At 38.6% G+C, this 20,574-nt stretch overlaps 1 protein-coding gene across 4 annotated transcripts in view; it reads right to left on the reverse strand.

Annotated features, from left to right (window-relative positions):
* The window catches only part of LOC129766456 (motile sperm domain-containing protein 2-like), an 86,467-nt gene extending 66,524 nt beyond the window's left edge, over positions 1–19,943 (reverse strand). Inside the window, exons 1-2 of one of the 4 annotated variants that reach the window (XM_055766990.1) lie at positions 19,590–19,943; positions 5,458–5,638 (exon numbers count right to left, since the gene is read on the reverse strand). In XM_055766990.1, the coding sequence (XP_055622965.1) occupies positions 5,458–5,557 (100 nt within the window). In that variant the 5' untranslated portion in view covers positions 5,558–5,638; positions 19,590–19,943. Of the gene's footprint in view, positions 1–5,457; positions 5,778–19,589 lie in introns of all 4 variants that reach the window. The other 3 variants (XM_055766992.1, XM_055766991.1, XM_055766989.1) reach the window with 3 other exon arrangements.
* Positions 19,944–20,574: the final 631 nt, after the last annotated feature.

Here is a 20,574-nt window from a genome sequence, read left to right on the forward strand (position 1 = left end):
AATATAGAAAAACAAAAATTACTCGTTTGTACACCAAAAAACTCTAGGTCATAGTTCTAAACGATAGTTTTCTACTACATAGCTTCTATTATGTCATAGCTCAAACTTTCCAAAATTGTTTCCGAAACATCATAGAACTATGACTATCACGTCTATGTTATAGAGAACTATATCATAAATTTGATGCGCCGTGGGGCAGCACCTCTATACAATATGTGTTTTCGTATACTTTTTGGCGCTTGTCAATTTAACACTCCCATACTCGCGCATAGGTTTGTGAGACCGAGAAATCAATAATTCATTCATTTCTCACCAAATATCAACACTATGACTTTGCGATTCTCTCTAGCTTCGTTATTCGTCGTTCGTCATCGTTTAGCGTATTGTATGTGTTGGGTCGCAGGGGTCGTGTGTCAGTTTTTTAATACTTTCGGTCTGAGACTCCGACGTGAGTATAGGGGTAACTTTTTTGGACAAGTGACTTTTGAAGCATTGGAAGCATTCCCATTTCCCCACACATTTGTTCTGACCATTTGTGTGCTTTCCCGAACAGAGCTGTCAGTAACGAGCAACTTATGTAGCCGCTAGAATAGAAACAACGAAGAGGGATAGCGAAAAGAGAATATTTGCGGAGTACTCTACCCTTGCATAGTAAGTAAGCTGTCGCTAGCGTATGAGTATTGCATCTCCTCTGAGGAAAATTCTTAGAATCCTTCTGTGCCCGAAACAACAAAGGTCGCTTATTCTGCTCGTTCTGTGTTTTATGCAACTGCAACCGTGTGAATCTGTTAGACGCGTGTTTAATGCTTGTTGAATGGCGATGCACGGATGATGCCTCTCGTTAAATACTCAGTGTAATGCGTGCATTGATATAAAGAAACAAATTGCGACATATGAACCTCGGTCCCCGGATTTATGAAATTTCGACATGTTCGCAAATAATATCCGAAATACCAACAAATTAAAAAAAAAAAGATTGCGTAGTCCTACGTCCTTAGCGGTCGTGTCTCGGATACAACCTGTGTTGCCACACGCACAGATTTATCTGGAAAGGTACAGATTTTTTCGCTATTTTTGGTACAGATTCTGACCGGTACAAAGTACAGATTTTCGTCACAAAGTACAGATTGGTACATATTTTTTCCGCATGTGAAATTTCTTAAATTTGAACAAAGCAACATTAAGGTACATGTCGATTTTTACGCTGCAGTATCGCTTGGTGTGGCTGATCATGAAGGTACTTACAATGCAATAATCGATCAGTTTCATTAGGACGGAATTTCTTACAAGGATCTTCTGAAGGATTCGCATCGAACGGTGCGACCGTGATGATGGGGGTTTCGAATTCCGTAATGTACTTGATAAAAATCGAGTGCCCTGATCTACTAGTCGTGAAATGTACATGTCATTCACTGGTTTTGTGTGCTAGTTATGCATGTGAGAAAATCTTTGACAATATCTTGAGCATTTTTTGAGGGACATATATACCTATATATCCAATAGCCCAAAAAGGACTAAAGAATTCGAGGTAATTCAGGAAAAATGTGTTTCAGGCGTTTGCACGGTTCTGTGATGGGGATATACAAGATCTGGAGAATGTATTCTGTATCCTAAAGGTAAAATTACTCCGTAAAAAAATCACAGTTTCAGAAGACGAGCATGTGAAAGATTGGTAGACAAAAATTAGATGCCTAAAAAGAATTGACGGTTCGCTCGCATTTTAGGCGCTACGATGCCATGTTTGTAACGTTCACTCCTTGGCAACGAATTTTTTCCTGAATATCATCAGAACAAAAAATAACTTCGAAATCGGCTCAGCAACGATACGATGAATGTTATTTTGAGATCAAATTATTTGATCAAACATCATGGTGGCAGCTCGAAAATTTTTATAAATGATAGTATGCAGTCTAGATTAAAAAAAACGATGTATAAGCATCATCAAACACAAGAATGACTTGCAAATGTAAATGTAGTATTTGTAATTAATAAATAAATGAGACACTGGATACAACCCCTCGAATTTTTTTTCCCGCATGTTCTGTGTTTGAGTTTTTACTTTACCCCCATATATTCTGGTAAGATGTAGTCCCACGTCAATAATCTTCCTGATGTTAATCACGAAATGTAAATTTAACAATAGTTTTATTATTTTGCTACTATATGAGTTACGCAATCGGAAATCGTCTTTTCTGTCTGTCCAAGATAATTTGTACAAATTTTCAAAACTGCTTATCGATATACTTTGCGAATATTTAATGAAATATTCATAATCAAAAATGAAAGGGTAATTCTTTATTCGAAAATATTTCTTTAGTAAAAGGTCCCACTAAAAGTCTCTACGCTCAAAATTCATTTTTAGCTCATGTTTTGTCATCCCGATTTATGACATTAAAGACATATCATTACAGAAAATGTCATGATTCACAAATACTGGTAAGCATTTGTATAATATACATGGTACAGCAATATAAGATAAATACGAGCGAGCGAAACAAAAGACAAATAAGCTTCTCGCATATCTTGCCACATACACGGCCCAGACCGAGATAGATATTGTTCTCCTTCATGCGCTCCTTTTTTACTCTTAGAAAACACATCCCAACTTCACTTTATAATCAGGTGCAATATTATCACGTATTTTCTGGACGACTGCTCTGCCCAGGATTGCATAGGAGACGTAATCGACAACACCATTAGTGCTGGAAAAACGCATTTTTGATGTTTTTTGGCCTACAAGCATAACCATGCAAATTTCCGATGAAATAATCTGTCCAGTTGAAGAATATTATCAGCAAAAAGAGGGCCTAGGTGATTTTGCGGATTGTAACATTTTTTTTCCATTTGGAAAACGCTTGCGTCTATTTATGCGGACAATCAATTGTTTCAATGAACATTTGTCCGCATAGCTCGACGTAATCACCAGGTTGCTCTGTTTGTAGTGTTAATATTTACAATTCCGATAATAGTCGAAACGTCTCCGTTGGTAGTTTCAGTTGTTGTCGGAAAATATCGAAAAGGTTTGAAAGATATTTAGTGAGATGTCTGGAAAATGTGCTCTTGATTTGTGGCGAGCCTATGATAGTACTTTTTTCCTGAAGAATACTCTGGAATATGATAAGAACAGCAGGTTCGTGTTTTTTCAATTAATTGAATTTGTTAAGGCAATCTGCAATGCTGGTAATTTTAGCAACATGATTTACCGATATCACGATCAATCGCATATAGATGGTGGAGTGACTTACACCAACGGTATGAGAAAATGCTGAGTATGTGGAATAATTCAATGCTGAATCCGAGGAGTTATAATGCTAAGAACCAATATTATTTTAATTTTACTACTGATCTGATTGTTTCATTATCTACTTGAAGATTCAAATGCAGAAATTTAGGTAATTATGACATTAAAAACACAATTGCTTCTCTTTATTCATCGCAGTGCAGTGTACAGAAAATAGTAATTATATGAGTAGTGTTTCAATGGTTTCTTATATTCATCTAATAGGAAACACTAAGTAATAATACACTATCGTGACAGATATGTTTGAACTCTACAAAGAAAGTGATCCAAATGTAGATTTAGCTTATAGCACATAATACTGACAATTGTTGATTTTCGAACGATGTATGAAAGCTGTATGGAACTACGTCTGTTATGCGGACAAACAGTGATTTTTCGGAAAAGTTTTTTCAAAATTGCTGAAATGTTTTCCAACAAAAATGTTTCTTTGCATGTTGAGCAAACGTATTACATTGTGTAGAATGCGAAACAACGAAAAAGTCGATTTTGTTCATTTTGTCGTTTACGTCTGTGATACAAACATGGAATGAGAAATGAAAACAGAAAGAGATGTCTGCTCGCATACATACAAACCATTCTTAAACTTTTAAAATTTGACTCTCTAGCACACGGAATGATATCATTCCTGCCAAAGATGAAATCTCGCGTAACTTTTGAAAAGGTCCAATGTAACATTTTAGTCAACTCGAGAAAAACGAAGTTGAAGACCCGAACATTAATCCGCGAATTGTCTTGAAAGGTATCGATCTCTATCACTACTTTCTCCACTAGCAGTCAAGAATAACTCTGAAAAACGAAACGTAACTGTTGTTCCGTGATTTGAGCTTAAATTTGAAGCCTAGGAACGAAAAATGTTACATTGGACGTTTTGACTGCCGCGTTTCCCATTGGACATATTACGTTGCACGATGAGAATCTGAAACTAACTACTAAACAACAATCTAAATATCAGCATTTCGTTCTAAAGACAGATTATTGTTATTATCATTCGTTGAATTGCACTGGAATCGCTAACAACGCCCTTAAGAAACAAAAACTCAAAACAACCGAAGTACGACTTCGTGTTGTTTTGGCTGCTTTGTTAATTCAGACGTTCCGAGCTTCGGAGGAAAGTGGCGTCCGAAGTAACAGCCGAGTGCTTAAAATAGGAATCTGCACATTGGATATTTTTTGTATCGGCGATAAAAAGATAAAAAAGAAAGATACATGAACGATTGTTTTTGTAATGCATTCAATGATTGAAAACTAATAGCGTTCATCCATTAACTCGATTTGTTTACTTTTGTTACATAGGACCTTTTCAAAAGTTAAGCGAGAAATGTTTTCTGCCAACGCAAGCTTGGGTGTAGGAATCTAAGAATTGTTCTTTTTCCCGTAGAATATACGATGGTCCAAAATCAGAAACTTGTGACATTAAAATGTTATTTTTATGCGTTATTTTATCATGATGTTACAGCGTTTCAAAAATCACTTTAAAATTCACCTCAAATTTTTTGGTCGATTGTAGAAGTCATGTTGAGGGTCGATACAATCGCTATCCGCTTAAATGGTGTACAGATAACAATAAAATAAGAGAGATAAGCATTTTTGATAATACGTTTTTGTGTCGATATATCAATTTATATTAATTGATTTATCGAAACGTAAATCAGGGAGCCGGATATGTACTGTTTGTGCTTGTGGACTTTAAACACGATGTAATCACGAATCTCGATCTTAAATTATGTCGTGTTAATGGAATCACAAGCAAGTTGGGTAAAAAGCAGAGTAGGATTTTCTTGCTTTGAGGTGAGTGATAAGAAATTAAATAATGTTGGGGAACTTCCATACATATTTTCGAAATTTAATAACTGTCACGGACGAACGTGGGTAAAAAGAAATAAACGAGAATTGAAATTTTTCTATGGTAAAAAAAATCGTTCTACTGTGTTCTGAATAAGTTATTTTTATTTTCTCGTGAAAACTGATGCTTCATTGAAAATTAGAAATAGTGAAGAAAAAATAAAAATATCTCGTTGAATTGTTGTCCATCGCTATCCATGACATTCTCTCATTTTTTGACAGCATTTCGCGTTGATCATTTTTTAATTTCAACATCAAAATCAATATTATAGTACCTTGGTTTATACGATTTCAGTTTTAATGGTGATACTCACGTGGTATTTTGTCAGCATCCTTCTCCATCTTCTGTCGGAAAGACTGCCGCAACTGGTCAACCACTTGAGGGGTTGGATTCAGCAGTTCCGGTAGAGTCATGCTGGAAGCGCTCCTTAGTTGTTTATTTGTTGATTATCCAAACTTCAGGTATCGCCACTTAACACTTTTTGTGCTTTTCTCCTGATATGAGAAGAAAATGAATCTAACACTAACTTTTGATTATTTTCGGTAATTTGTTTGGCACTTCTTATCACATAGTTTCATCGAGCACACTCACTATCAACGGGCACACTAGATCGACTCAGTGGAGTTTTTCTTTCTGTGGTTTCAGTTAGGGAATCCAAAAAAATTTCGTTAGCTCATGAGAATGCATGTATTCTGTGGTTTATCTCGTTTAGTTTTCAAATGCTTTCGTTGTGCTATTATACTGTCTATCTCTCTGTCTAAAAGTAGGGAACAACCAGTGAGCCATGGTTTGGCAACTTTACCAAAAACTAGACCGGTTTAATGAAGGCCACACACAAAATCCGTTCGCGCGCGGTCGAAGAGGGAGAGAATAGTGTGCTTCAGTCATACCCCGGTTCGGATGGTTGAGCGATACCGACAGAAGAGGGGCTCGTTTCAGTTGCTCAAATCATGAACTTCAATGGCAGAGACAGACACAGAACAACAAATGCAACATTGGTGGGCTTGCGCTAACTTGGAATACCCTGTGGGGTAAATGACAAATGTGGTAAATGTTTGGTGGCCTTCACAGAGCGGACAATGGCCACTGTTTTGGGCTTCTTAGTGAATGGCATATAGAAAATGTTGTGTCTAATGGTGATGAACAATTTTTCGTATTTTATTTGAGTGTTTCCACCCAAAATGATCTGCAAGTATTCTAAGTCTTACTGAATTATCCCTGATTTGGTTAACCATTTGCGTACACTTTTGGTATTCAAGACTAATAACAGTGATGGCGGAAATATAAGATACAAGCGTACACTTTTACTAATTTCTCACACAAAATAAAACGATGATAACGGCGCTCCAGAAAACATCATTCCCGAACAAATAATTCACAAATTATACTATTCAGAATCTTTCGCAGAACGTCAAAAAAAATCCGAAATCGAAAAATCCGAAAAAAATTTTACAGCTCTATCAGTCGAACTCTAACCGTGATGGCGAAAACAGTGAAGCTACTCCGTTCAGAAGTGTGCGCGTTTAAAGAACGGTACCCTGCCGTCGAAAACGGACATCGTGCGGCACTTTGAGGACGCCGGATACGCCCGTTCCGGTGTCTACAACATCTTGACACTATTGGACAACACGCAGAGCATCGAAAGAAAGCCCGGTTCCGGACGGCCGACCCTGAGCGACAAGAAGCTCCGAAGGATGCTGAAGAGGAAGATCGAGGGAAAAGTGGCTACATCGCTGCGTGCGCTTGGCCGGGTGGTCAGGGCAACCGGCCAAACAGTGTAAAAGTACCTGGCGAACATGGACATACATGTCAGGAAGCGGAAGTCCCGCCCACTGGTCTCGGAGCTACAGGCAATGACGCAGCGGCAGTGGCTGAATGAGATGGTCAAGTCGATTTTCCCGGCGAATCGCGACGTGGCGGTGGTGATGGACGATGAGATCTATCACACCATTGATGGCAACGACTGACTTCGTATTTTACTTCCCCCACGAAGGAAGTGAGCTCCGAGGTGAAGTTTAGTTCACACACTAAGTTCCCCAAGAAGATGCTGCTGTGGCTGAAAATCAGCGAGAAGAGAATGTCAAAGCCGCTCTTCTTTAGCTCCAGACTGACCGTAAACGGGGAAATTTAAAATATGAAGTGCCTGCTGGAAGTTGCGTCGTTCATCAAGTAATACCATAAAGGCGAAGACGCGGTGTTCTGGCCGAATCTGGCGTCGACCCACTACTCGAAGTGATCGTTAGAGGAGATGGAGCGGTTGAATAGCGGTTGAATACCCAAGTCAGCGAATCTGCCCAACGTCCCCCAGCTGCATGCCATCGAGAATTTTTGGGAAAACCTGAAGCGTAAGATCAATTTTGAAACGAAAACTGAGAAGGAATTGATAACTAAAATGAAGACAGAACTCAAAAACATGCTTACACGCATGTTTTCTTCCGCCTTTTACGCGACTGATCGTGCGTGCAAAAAATAAATCGCGTAATTTCGATAAAGTCGCGCAAAAAATGATTGCCCCATCACCTGCGCGCGTAGAAGAAGAAGAAGAATTATCGATGGAGTCATCGTCGGACAAGCTAGCCGAAATACATTGATTACAAGAAAGCATACGACTCAGTACCGCTTACATAACTCATAAAGTTACTAAAGATGTACAAAATACAAGATGGCGTCATCAGGATTATGGAACATGCAATGAAAATCTGGAGCACTTCGCTTTGTATCATCGAAGGAAAAATTATGTTGATATCCAAAATACTTAATATTCGCAAGGGAATATTCCAAGGTGACACATTCAGTTCTTTGTGGTTTTGCCTTGCGATGAACCCCTTGAGCAGAGCACTCAACCGAAGCAGCCATCGCTACCATATAAACAGAACGACGAAAATAAACCATACCTTCTATGTGGATGACTTGAAACTGTTTACGGAATCAACAGAAGCACTACATAGTCTACTACAGCGCATAAGCGACTTCAGTTCCGATGTGCGGATGGGACTCGGCATCGAAAAGTGTAAGGCAGTACAGCTCCACCGTGGACGATTGGTGGAGATTGGAGGATCCCGCATTAACGAGAGTGAAGTAATTCAAGATTTGGTGAAATGCGAATCCTATAAGTACCTGGGATTTCTGCAACTGAAAGGGATTTGTCACACAAAATCAAGAAGGAACTCCAGGAACAATTGTTGATCAGAATCAACCAGGCTTTGAAAACAAACCTCTGCTGAGGCAAAAAGATCAAAGCCGTCAATACGATTGCCATTTCTTTACTTACGTACAGTTTCGGGGTGCTGATGTGGACGAAAACTGATTTAAATTGAAAGCCATTGAAAGCCATTGAATGAGTAATGAGGGTAACGTTTACTAAGCACCGCATGTACCATCCAAAGTCGTCCATAGAGAGATTCACCTTACCACGAGTTGAAGGAGGAAGAAGTGGTGTCATTGACATCAAAGCGCTTTGTGTTTCCCAGATCCAGCAGTTGCGGAGATACTCCGTAGAAAGTCAGACCCGTCACGATATCTATTGCGCTGTCTGTGAGTCGGACCATGGATTCAGTGCCCTGCGCAGGAGCAGAATGAGCTAAGCAGCAATTTGCAGACTACTGAGGAAAAAATAACGTCGTGGAAGCAAAAGGAACTTCATGGGACGCACCCCCATCGTTTAGAGCAAGCGCACATCAACAAAGATTTGTGATGCTGGTGCTGGTGCGAAGTGTACTCTTTTCTGAGACAGAAGGGTTTATGGTAGCCATCCTGGACCGGATAATAGCGACCAAAAAACTACGGGAAGTACATCTTGCACGAAAACGTTGTGCAATAAAGTAGGAGAGACGATTGAACACATCATAGACGGCTGTGGAGCGCTAACCGAATCAGCTTATCTCAACCGTCACAACTCGGTTGCTAAGATTATTCATCAACAATTAGCATCAAAACGCAACTTGGTAAATCAGTTGGTACCCTACTACAAGTATATTCCGGATGCGGTTTTGTAAGATAGCTGCTATAAGTTGTACTGGGATCGTGAGAACATTACGGATGTCCGAGTACCGGATTAATCGCCCTGATATTGTGGTCTACGATAAAAATAAGAAAGAATGGCTGATAATAGACATTACAATACCGTTAGACAACAATCTACAATCTACGTTTGCTGTCTTGTCTATCACAACTTGGCAGAAGAACTTAATCAAATCAAAAGTGGTGATTCTTGGAACAAGCAACATAGTGCGCAGATTCTTGAATCATTGTTCGCGACCGATAGCGCGAAAGAGGAGCAGTAATCCAATAAAGTCACTTCCCTTTCCCATCCCTATCCTTCTTCCCATCCAAATCTATTCCTCCCATTCTAAATGCAGTGTTTGGTGTATGACACATTCACAACCAGCACAATAACCCGATGTGAACGCAAACAACCAAATACGTGCATGAAGAAGTTCCCAATATATATATATATATATATATATATATATATATATATATATATATATATATATATATATATATATATATATATATATATATATATATATATATATATATATATATATATATATATATTTGATAATGATATGGTGGCCCTGAAAAGGGCCGTTTTGTTTGGTTGTTGGGTATTGTATGTTAACTCCACCAGTGTTTATGGAGTGATGATGGCAGAAGGATGGTAAACAGTCGTTCGATAGTGCGTATCAGATAAAAGATACCGAAGTGGAACGATATATGATGAAAACTACCCTCTGTGATCCTAGAAGAGATGCCTCCTGTGATATGTATGTATGAAATAAAGAAAAAAAAAATTACCAATGTAACATAAGACAATTACCAATACCGAACACAATTATAATTTTTCCTCAGTAAAAACATGTTACATGTTGGAAAAGGTATTTTTTTATAATTTTTACTTTCTGAGTGTTTATTCAATCCAATTCAATTTTAATTGGACTAACAATACCTAATAATATATATAGAGGATATGGGAAATCACTTTTTCGAATGTTTCTACACTTTTCCAATTTTTCTCGCCGAAATTAAAATAAATCGTTTCATATATCAAGTCATTCTTAGCACAACTGCTACCATATACAATTTTACACTTACACTTGTGCTAAATTTTTCACTATAAACGATCGGTTATTGATATGAAATTTCATGGAAGGAAGGAAGGTCTTGAATTATAGAGACTTTAAACTTTTGCAGTTCATTCGTCTCTAGCCTTGAGAAAGGCCCTTTGAAAACTCTACTCTATTCTACTCCAGCGCTACCACCTCCGCCCTCTTGCCTTGAGAAAGGCACTCGATCCCTCGCCGTCCAGCCCGTCAAGCAACGATGTTGTTCAGACGGTGTCCACACAAAGAATGATTTCATGGAGCAACCCCCGACTTGCATATATTTGCAATACCAATTTCCCCGAGCATCCTGGTTTTGATGTCTCTGTCAGGGAACATATTTCGATAGGAACAAAAGCTCCCCCTACTTTAATGTATTTGCAATACCGATTTCCCCGAGCACCTTGGTTTTGATGTCTCTGTTAGGGAATACATTTCGATAGGAACAAAAACTCCCCCTACTTTAATGTATTTGCAATACCGATTTCCCCCAGGCAGCTTGGTTTTGATGTCTCTGTTAGGGACTAGCCGCATGTGTCGTCAATTTCGACCAATCAGAAGTGGGTATTTCCGTTAGGATAGGGGATGAGATTATTTTCTTCAATATAAAAAATTGTTATGGAGTACCGAAATCGATTGACGCAAAAATGTCATAAATCCATCATGAAATGACTGAGCAATAAGCGTTTGAAATTGGACAATTTTCACGATGTAATCGATTTTCGATTTTCAATTTGTACCCCAATATGTTCCCGAAAGATGTAATCCAACGTCAAAAAATCTTATATGAAAATTGCGCATGAAAAAAAATGTGTTTGAATGATGTGTTTTGGTAGAAACATCAGGCAATATATATAAAAATTTATATAATTGTTTTGAACAATCAAAAATCAAAATAAAAAAAATAAATACATTTAAATTTTATCAATTCAAAACTGCCTTCGAGCCTGCTGGTTCGATGGGAGATTAATCTGCCTCCCTAAATGAATATTGCTCATGGCGTCGCTTGGTGCCGCCGAAAGCAGACTCGTTTGCTGAGGAGTGCTGAGCGACAATGAAAATGTCTTTCTAAAGGTAGGTCGGGAAAGAGTATGAACTATTTTTCTTCGCAAGGGCCCTTCTCAGGGCTAGAGACGAATGAAAGTAAAGTTTAAAGTCTCTATAATTCAAAAGAAGAAAAATATTGCTACCAGATGTCACGAACTTCGACATTTTTTGCTACTATAGTGCTACTCGCCGTGTAGTTGGCGCAAAGGCACCGCAAAAATATTATTTTATAGAATTCCTTCATGCATTTGTCTGATTCGAGCTGTGTATCGTTCGTTCTTGTTTTTGAAGGGACTTTAACCCAAAGGTCATTCGTTCCTAACGGGCTGAGTATGACTGGAGCGTTCCGTTATATACATGCATACATGTGTCCTTCGCTTATTTTGCCAAATCCAGTAAAAGGTGGTTGATGAACCGTATGTTTTTGACGTGATACGTTCCATGTTAGTTGTTAGTAGAAAATGTAAAAATAAACAGTATTTTTATATAGTTATATAGTATTTTTATATAGTTTATATATATTTATATAGTTTTTGTGGTAAGTGGAAAACAGTGAAAAAAAAAAGTCACAGGAGGGTTGTGTCCGAGACACGACCGCATAGTTGACGTAGGATTCCGTTAGGCTATCTGTTGATTTTGGATATGTTTGAAGAATTACATCGTTAAACTCTTTGATAATGATTTGATGACCAAACGACCCGTTCTCGAGTGGGAACACACCTTGGTTTTTATTTATGAAAATTGAAATAAATCTTTTCATATATCAAGTAGTCACCCTTCTAATCTCGAGTCCACCGGGAGTAATCGGTTTCCCAAATTACTAACCATAGATTTAAGAAAATTGTTCATATATATAGTTTTAAAAATATATTTAAGATTTCGGCTCCTTTAAACTTATGTAACTGAGCCTGTAAAAATAAACGAATTTATAAAAAAAAATATATCAAGTAATTTTCAACACAACTGCTACCATTTATTTTACACTTACACTTGTGATAATTTTTTCACAATACACGATCAGTCATTGATATGCAATTCCACGAAGCAACATTTCGGTGGGAGCAAAAGCTCCCCCTATCATGTATTTGCAAAACCGATTTCTCCCAGGCAGCTTGGTTTTGATGTCTCTGTTAGGGACCCGCCACACGTGTCGTAAATTTCGACCAATCAGATGTGGTTATTTCCGTTAGGATAGGGGTTGAAATTTTTCAATAGTTCGATAGTTAGTTTCATGACATATATTATTATCTTCAATATAAAACATTGTTTTGGAGTGGCGAAATCGATTGACGCAAAAATTTCATCAATCCATCATGAAATGACTGAGAAATATGCGTTTGAAATTGGACAATTTTCACGATGTGCTCGATTTTTCGATTTTCAATTTATACCCCAACATGTTCCCGAAAGACGTAATCCTACGTCAAAACTCTTTTGTTTCAAAACAAATTGATAGTCCTGAGAAGGACTGGAATGGTTTAATGGGTTGTACGGAATCTGCTGCGTTTCAGTCGGATGTAGCAGTTTAGTTTTGAGAGCGGTAGCTTTTACGGATTCGCTGATGCTTTCCTTGACTTTGGCGTCATCGGCTTCTGTGCGTCGATTTGCGAGGGTTTGATTGGCACCACCACGACGAGGTAAATGACGGATAGCGGGTGTGATACGATGCGATGCAATGCACTTCGCTCCTCTGCCTCCTTTGCCGCATCCAATTGTTGATGTGAAGAGGAGCGCACCAGCAATGCACACTAGATTTAATTCGATGCTCTTCGCTGCTTCCTCTTCTTTGCTCCCTTTGCCGCACCGCATCCATCGTTGGTTGCCGATGGTTTCCTCTCCTTTGCCGCACCGTATGGTGTTGGTTGATTTGTAGAGCACTGCACACTAGAAACCCAGATGTTTGCCGATCTGAGCGTTGAACGAGAATGAGAAATCCAAAAATGCTACCATCCTTTTATATCAGTTGGTATGTGAGAAATAGGCGCCCCCACTCGCTCGGCATGCAAATATTTGACTTATCGGGGAACGAAAAAAGCGAAGCAGGCGAAAAAGAAATGACATCAATTTCGACCATTCAGTACCGTTTAGATAGGGGTTGAGATTTTTCAATTGTTCGATAGTTAATTACATGATATATATTATTTTATTCAAGGTGAAAAATTGTTATAGAGTGCCGCATTGTTTTGATGTAAAAATCTCATCAATCCGTCATGAAATTACTGAGCAACGAGTGTTTGAAATTGGACATTTTTCACGATGCGATCGATATTCGTTTTTTAATTTGTACCCCAATATGTTCCCGAAAGACGTAATCCTACGTCAAAAGAAGAAGAACCACGAAATCTCATAAGTTCACTAATTAACGTATAGCTCATAGACATTTGAAAATAGACATTAATGAAAGCCCTATATGCGCATTTAGGGCTACCGTTATTTCCAGAACCACACATATATGATCTTTTTGAGCAGCTATCTGAGCGCGGTTATTTAAATAGGACTATTTTCATTTCGTTTATATTCATCAACAGTGGTCCAGATAGCAAAGGCACAACAGAGAAACACCCTCGGCTCGAATCTCGTAAGGTAATTTTCATATAACAATTATTTCCCTTTCCAAAGAGTGCGCGTAAATCTAAATAATGATATATCACAATTTTCATTCATGAGATTGTTACAATAAATCTGTGTGGGCGCCCATTAAATGCGTGAAAAACATTGGAAAATGCAAAAATGAAAATCTATCTTTTCCTTTTTTTGAAGTAATAACAATAACACAAAATGCCGCCAAATTGCAGCAATGAAGGGAGCAGAAAAAAGGTCATCATATAGTCTAACTGTTGTGAAATCTTTCATTTGACACTACAGTCAACCCTCCTAAAACGCGGTGAGTGCGTACCGCGTTATATGGAAACCGCGCTATAAGAAACTCGGATTTTGCATACAAACCAGGCTAATTCGTAGCGCGTTGTATGGAAACCATCCACCGTGTTGTATGGAAACCGCGCTATAAGAAACTCAGAATTAGTACAAATTACAATCATTCGTACCGCGTAGTATGGAGACCAATAAGAGTTCATAAAAGGAAATGATAAAAAAAAATAAAACAAAAAGTAGATGGGTCTGAGCCTAGGGGCACGAACGGAAGTTTGACGTAGGACTCTAATTGCTTAGAACAGGTGTTTTTTTTTAATGTAATTCTTTTCATTGTTCAGAAATCTGTTAGTTTGATTCTTTTGAAACTCTAAATAGTAGCCTTGAAAAGTAGTTTTTACGGTGGAATAATGTTCGTTTGCAGACTATCACAATCAAGTCGTATTGGTTCTACTTCTCAATCTATCATAGAAGGAATTGAGTCATTGAGAATTATGAATATGAGTCATGAAGATCAATATTTCATTTTTGTGATGCAATGTAATGCCGATCTCAATAGGACCTCGCATCATAATCGCTGCCATCCTCTTAGTACTGATATCATTTTTCGCTGTACAATTGCCCATGTTGGCGCAGGCCGGAAGACATTCGCTTATGGTTTCCATCACCCCGTCATATACAGAAGTCATTCCCTAACTGGACTATCTTCAACTGGACTTATCTATAACAGGGCGTACGTTAACTGGGATGCAAAGCAGTTATGCATCAATAATAGATGTTATCTTCAATTCGAAGTATTGCTTTTGCTGTTTCGCAGCCCAGTTAGCGAGTAAAATTCGATAAGTGTATTGATTTTTTGGCCCAAATAACGAACCTCTTCTTTTTGGTTAAATCCACTGTTGATGTCTCAGGCGAAAAAAATGCTGAATAAATTACTGTTAAATGTATATATTATAATTTTCTGTTAAAAATATATATTATAACATATATCGTAAGAAGGATTCTGCGTAGGATATGCATTTGAAAACTCTTAATAAACGTTACATTTTTCGTAGAGTGACTCTCCTATATAGAAATCAAAGACGTAGTTCTACGTCAAAACTAAACTAAAAATTTTAATTTAAATGTTAAAATTTCAAAACTATATTCGGGTGTTCTTCTCTGATAAAAACGTTGATGATACTGAAGTTAAAGAAGTGGCTTCGCATACTCAATCTGCATTTCTGTAACCATTTTTAAAGCATACCGATTTTTTGAAAACAAAACAAAACACGCTTGTGCACATTTGTGAACACTACAACAGTTCATGTTGCAAACGTTTATCTCTTAATAAAATACTAGTAGCAGCTGAATACAATACTACTTAAATAATGAGAGAGTGCAGAATTCATTCAAACTCTTGTGATCATCCTTTCTCTTTAACATTTCAGATAAACCCTCTTTCGCTTTCTGTCGTACTGTTTTCTACCGCTCCTCTAACCCAGCTTAATACATTAAGGACCACACGTTTTGGGCAAACTTGAACGCTTCATTTGTTCGGATTCCACGAATGAGATCGTATCCTTCGATGTAGATGAGACGAAGGCGAGGCATCGGTAGGCCTTGTTAGATTCTTGGGAAACCAAGGATTTAACTTTCAAGTGTAGAAAACACTGGTTATTTCGAGATCCATCCGTAACAGACGTGTTAATAGCCAAACGGGCGCACTTTTTCCATAGATCTGCCTTGAACTCACCGAGTAGTTCGATAGGTTTGAGAATGACAGCTAATTTTGCAGCACATCTTGACTTGCGAATCATATCCTCTAAGCCGGAGCTTGCCTAAAACCGATGTCGTAAACGGCTAAGAAATTATCTTGAATGTTTATATAAACATATTCAGTTAAAATCATGCATTGGTTGCACGAAAAGAACTGATAAGACGTGGTTGAACGGAAACCGCGCTATAAGAGTACCGCGTTATAGGAGGGCTGTCGCAATTTCATCACCGCGTTATATGGAAACCGCGTTCCCAGAGTACCGCGTTATAGGAGGGTTGACTGTACTAAAAATTCAATAAGTGGCGCCATTCCTGAGATCCAAGGGGGTCATTTTAGGACCACCGGTCGGATTAGGGTTATCTTTCCCTATATTCGTTTATTTTCAAAAAGACATTTGAACTTTTGCTTTTGGCAAGCCAATAAGTGGCTACAAGTGGTAGTCTATAGTGGCGTTCCTTATACAGGGTTTTTCATTTCGGGCTTCCGAAAGTATACAGCCCTGCGCTGACAACCGTTTGACATAGCTGTCAACCAAAGCGCATATCGTTAGTTGAATGTCTGCCATTTTACAATATGGATCGTTTTAGCATCGCACAACGTGTTAATTTTGTTAAATTATACTATAAAAATGATGAAAAACCGGCAAATGTTTTTCGAGCATTACGGACGGATTTTGGTCGTCATGGACGGCCTACAGAGCACACAATCGCTAATGTAGTGCGTAAATTCGAACAAACTGGATCCATTGCGGATATTGTGAAACCTGTGCATCATCGTAATGTGCGTTCGGCCGAAAATATTGCTGCTGTTGCTGCCAGTGTGGAGGATGACCCGAATGTTCCGATTCCTAGCGTGCTCAGCAATTGGGCTTGTCAAACACATCATTGTGGCGAATTTTGCATTTGGACTTGCACCTACATTCATATAAAGTCCAACTGGTACAAACATTAGAGCGTGGTGACCATGGAATGCGTCGGGCATACGTCGATTGGGTGAACGAACAACAGCAGCAAAATGCTGAATTTTCGCATCAAATTTTCTTCAGCGATGAGGCACATTTCGAGTTCGGTGGCTATGTGAACACCCAAAATTTCCGTATATGGGGCTCAGAAAATCCACACGTGATTGTTGAGAGGCCATTGCATCCGCCAAAAGTCACTGTTTGGTGCGCATTATAGTCTGGTGGAGTCATCGGGCCGTATTTCTTTGAAAATGAGGACGGCGAGACGGTAACTGTGAAAGGTGAGCGCTTTGGCCGCATGTTAACCGATTTTTTTTTGCCACAAATTGAAGATATGGATACGGATGACATGTGGTTTCAGCAGGACGGCGCCACGTGCCACATAACACGACCGAACATGGCCATATTGCGAACGAAATTGGAGGGACGCATAATTTCGCGTTTTGGTGATGCCAATTGGCCGTCCAGATCATGCGATTTGAACCCGCTAGACTTTTTTTTGTGGGGTTATGCGAAAGACCGTGTCTATGCCAACTCTCCGCAAACTCTTGAACATTTGAAAGACAACATTCGTGAAGTTATGACCGAGATACCACCATATGTACCGAAAAGTCATCGAAAATTACCTGTTCCGGATCAAGGTGTGCGAGGAAGCCCTAGGTGGATATTTGAATGATGTTGTATTTCACACATAATGACATAAACCAAACTTTAATTTGAAATAAAAGTTTCATCGAAATTCGAATTCTAAGTGTGTTTTATTTCAATTTTCTTTCGGAATTTAAAGTTGGAAAACCCTGTATGATCATTATTAATTACATTACTTCATCAGAACATGCTTTATAAAATTAAACTGACGGACAATATTTATGCAAATCCGGATTTTCTGATCTCGACATATCATTACTGTAAAAAATATGTCATTATCAATATCTACTGGCACTATTCAGTCTACTTGTAATGTCATTATTATTGATCGTGTAAGAGTTGCTATTATTGATCGCGTGAGGGTCGTTTCGTTTCAGCTGATATTCAGGAGAAAGCAAAATTGTTGCTGTTGGGTTTGGCCTCATGACACTACGCTAAACCAGTCCTGCAGTGATATAATGCATAATAGATCGATTGTGTTATCGAAACAGCCAAATCATCAAATGGCCCAGAGCTTGGTCGCGCTACACAAATGGTCGAAATACAGATTTTGGACCCTTTTCCACTTCAGTAATAATGACATACTCAAAACAATTAGCGACCCCTTCACCTGTTATTTAATTTGTGTTCTGTGAAGATGGAGAAAGCGTTTTCGAGGATACTGCGCAGGACTTCGTGGCATGTGTTCGACTTAAACTTCATGTATTTTACACCCGTGAGGCAATGTGAAAATGAATTACTAATTCCATTCTTGGTTTGTCCAATTTGGGGTGTTTTTACGCAACTAGTAAATGCAAATCGATTTTTCTTCATGAAAATCACACATAATCAATACGAGTTTGGGTTTGTTGAAAAGCCCCAAGTCTCTAGTTGCTAATACTACCATAAGGTGTTGAAATTATTCAAATTTTTATGTTTTTTAACGATTTTCCTTAAAGAAGAATTATGATCATGGTTTGACCACCTCTGATCATGGTTTGCCCAAAAAAATGATCATGGTTTGTCCGGTTTTAGAAATCTCCATTTTTGAATGAAAACATTCGAATTCACAATTAGATGTTGTATTCATCATTGCTTGAGTTTACTGTCATCATATTGATTCATTCATAATTTAGGCTTTCTTCAGAATATTGCCTTTTCTTGGGCATTTTAGAAGTGTTCACCTCACCACAATCAACACAGAAAAACCATACTTCTGCTATGCGCGAAGCACACCATAAACAAACATAAACAAACTGCAGCGCGCCAAGCGGTTGCCATAGAAATCATGTGGACAAAACAACATTATTGAATTGGACAACTCATGATCAGAATTGAGTTCATCAAAATGTGTTAATTTAATGGTTTAGCTATGTAAATCCGATACAAATGGTGAGCAAGCATGATGTTTACAATATTTATAAGTGTTGTAATCCAGAAAAGGTCTGAATACGTGCCAAATAATCATCTGGTGATCGATTAAAAGTTAGCTCGAATGAGGGGCGCATTGACACAAATAGAAGGTGTATTTTATAATCCTTTAAAACATGTGATTTCGTAAAAATATACTATCAAACTACTATAAATCATGTAAAAGTCAATTTCATTCATATGTTTCGAAACATTCGAAGGCCTTATTTGACACAGGAGCGCTGAATTAGAGCATTCAAAAAAGTGGGCAAACCATGATCATATTTTCGACTGGACAAACCAAGATCATTTACCCTATATCTGTAAATTTTTTGTTAGAATTTTTTTTTGAAATTCAACGTGCATGAACTGCCATTGTAACTTCTGTTCAGGAATCGACGTAATCACTTATATTTGGCAACACTGGTCACTTATTATCCCCACAACAAGATGGCTGGAACGCTGGATTCAATGCCGTCGCTACCGTTTAGCGCTACATGCATATATTTATATACGATCACTGATAACAGCTGGCGGTGACGATACTACGGCCCGCACACTTCCAATAATAAACAAACCACGGGTGCCCTTCGATCGTGTATTCATACGATATCGAGTTATATGAGAGATGTGCGCTCGAGGTTACACCACTGATATATTATTACCATACGGAAATCCACTCAAGCCGGTGATATTGATAACAACCACTACACTAGCACATGCTGATGTTCTACAATGCTAACTACACCAGTTGAGCGTTTGATAGTTTCGACTCACAGTCGACATAAATGCAGCGACGCTATCACGATAATCGGCGGAAGCATTTCACAACACATTGACTCCGGTTCCGATGAGTCGCGCGCGCGATTCGATTCGTTCTATCGCCGTACAAACCACAGTGGCAACACCACACACTACAGTCGAGACAAAAACACAGAACACAGGCTTTGCTCGCGACTCGGTTACTACACAAACAATGTAACTCCGACCCAGTCGAAGGCTGGAATTAATCTGACAGACTCGACGCTTCTGCTCACTTTTCGGCGCCTTCGATTGTGGTGTTTGTTGGATTTATTTTTTTTGCGCGCGCTTCGGAAGGTTGCGCCCATTTGTTCATTAGTGTGATGAAGTGTGGCGGCTGATGGAGAACTTTAAAGCGAAAACAAACTGATCGATAAGTAAATTACTAAAAGTCATTCCACATTTGCATAGTTTGCGAAATTTCCATCACGCCGACGATTTTACCGTCCTTCTGTTGTTCAGCAAAAGCGAGAAAAAGCATTACCAAAAATACTATCTATCGTTTGTGTGATGTTTTGAAGAATTTAACGCTAAAGTCACTATCTTGTTTTAATCCTCTCTAATCTCTCACGTTCGAGATCCGAATTTCAACGAATCTGATTTTGGCGCCTAATTCATGCGATGCTCGACACTGGAAGTCCATCGTTTCCCTATTCATCCGATTTGGGGAATATTCAGCAACTAAAGTCGCAATACTTTAAAGCACAGTATCCCGAATTGTCTGTAATTTTGCCTGACGCACAAATCTTTTGTAGCCCCCTGTGGAAGAGAGCTATCGGATGAGTATGTGTAGCTGCGTCAAGGTCGCTTCACTTCGAGCACTCATCAGCAGCGCGTATGCTTTGGCTT

The sequence above is a fragment of the Toxorhynchites rutilus genome, chromosome 2, assembly GCF_029784135.1.
Source record: "Toxorhynchites rutilus septentrionalis strain SRP chromosome 2, ASM2978413v1, whole genome shotgun sequence".
NCBI classification, from domain to species: domain Eukaryota; kingdom Metazoa; phylum Arthropoda; class Insecta; order Diptera; family Culicidae; genus Toxorhynchites; species Toxorhynchites rutilus.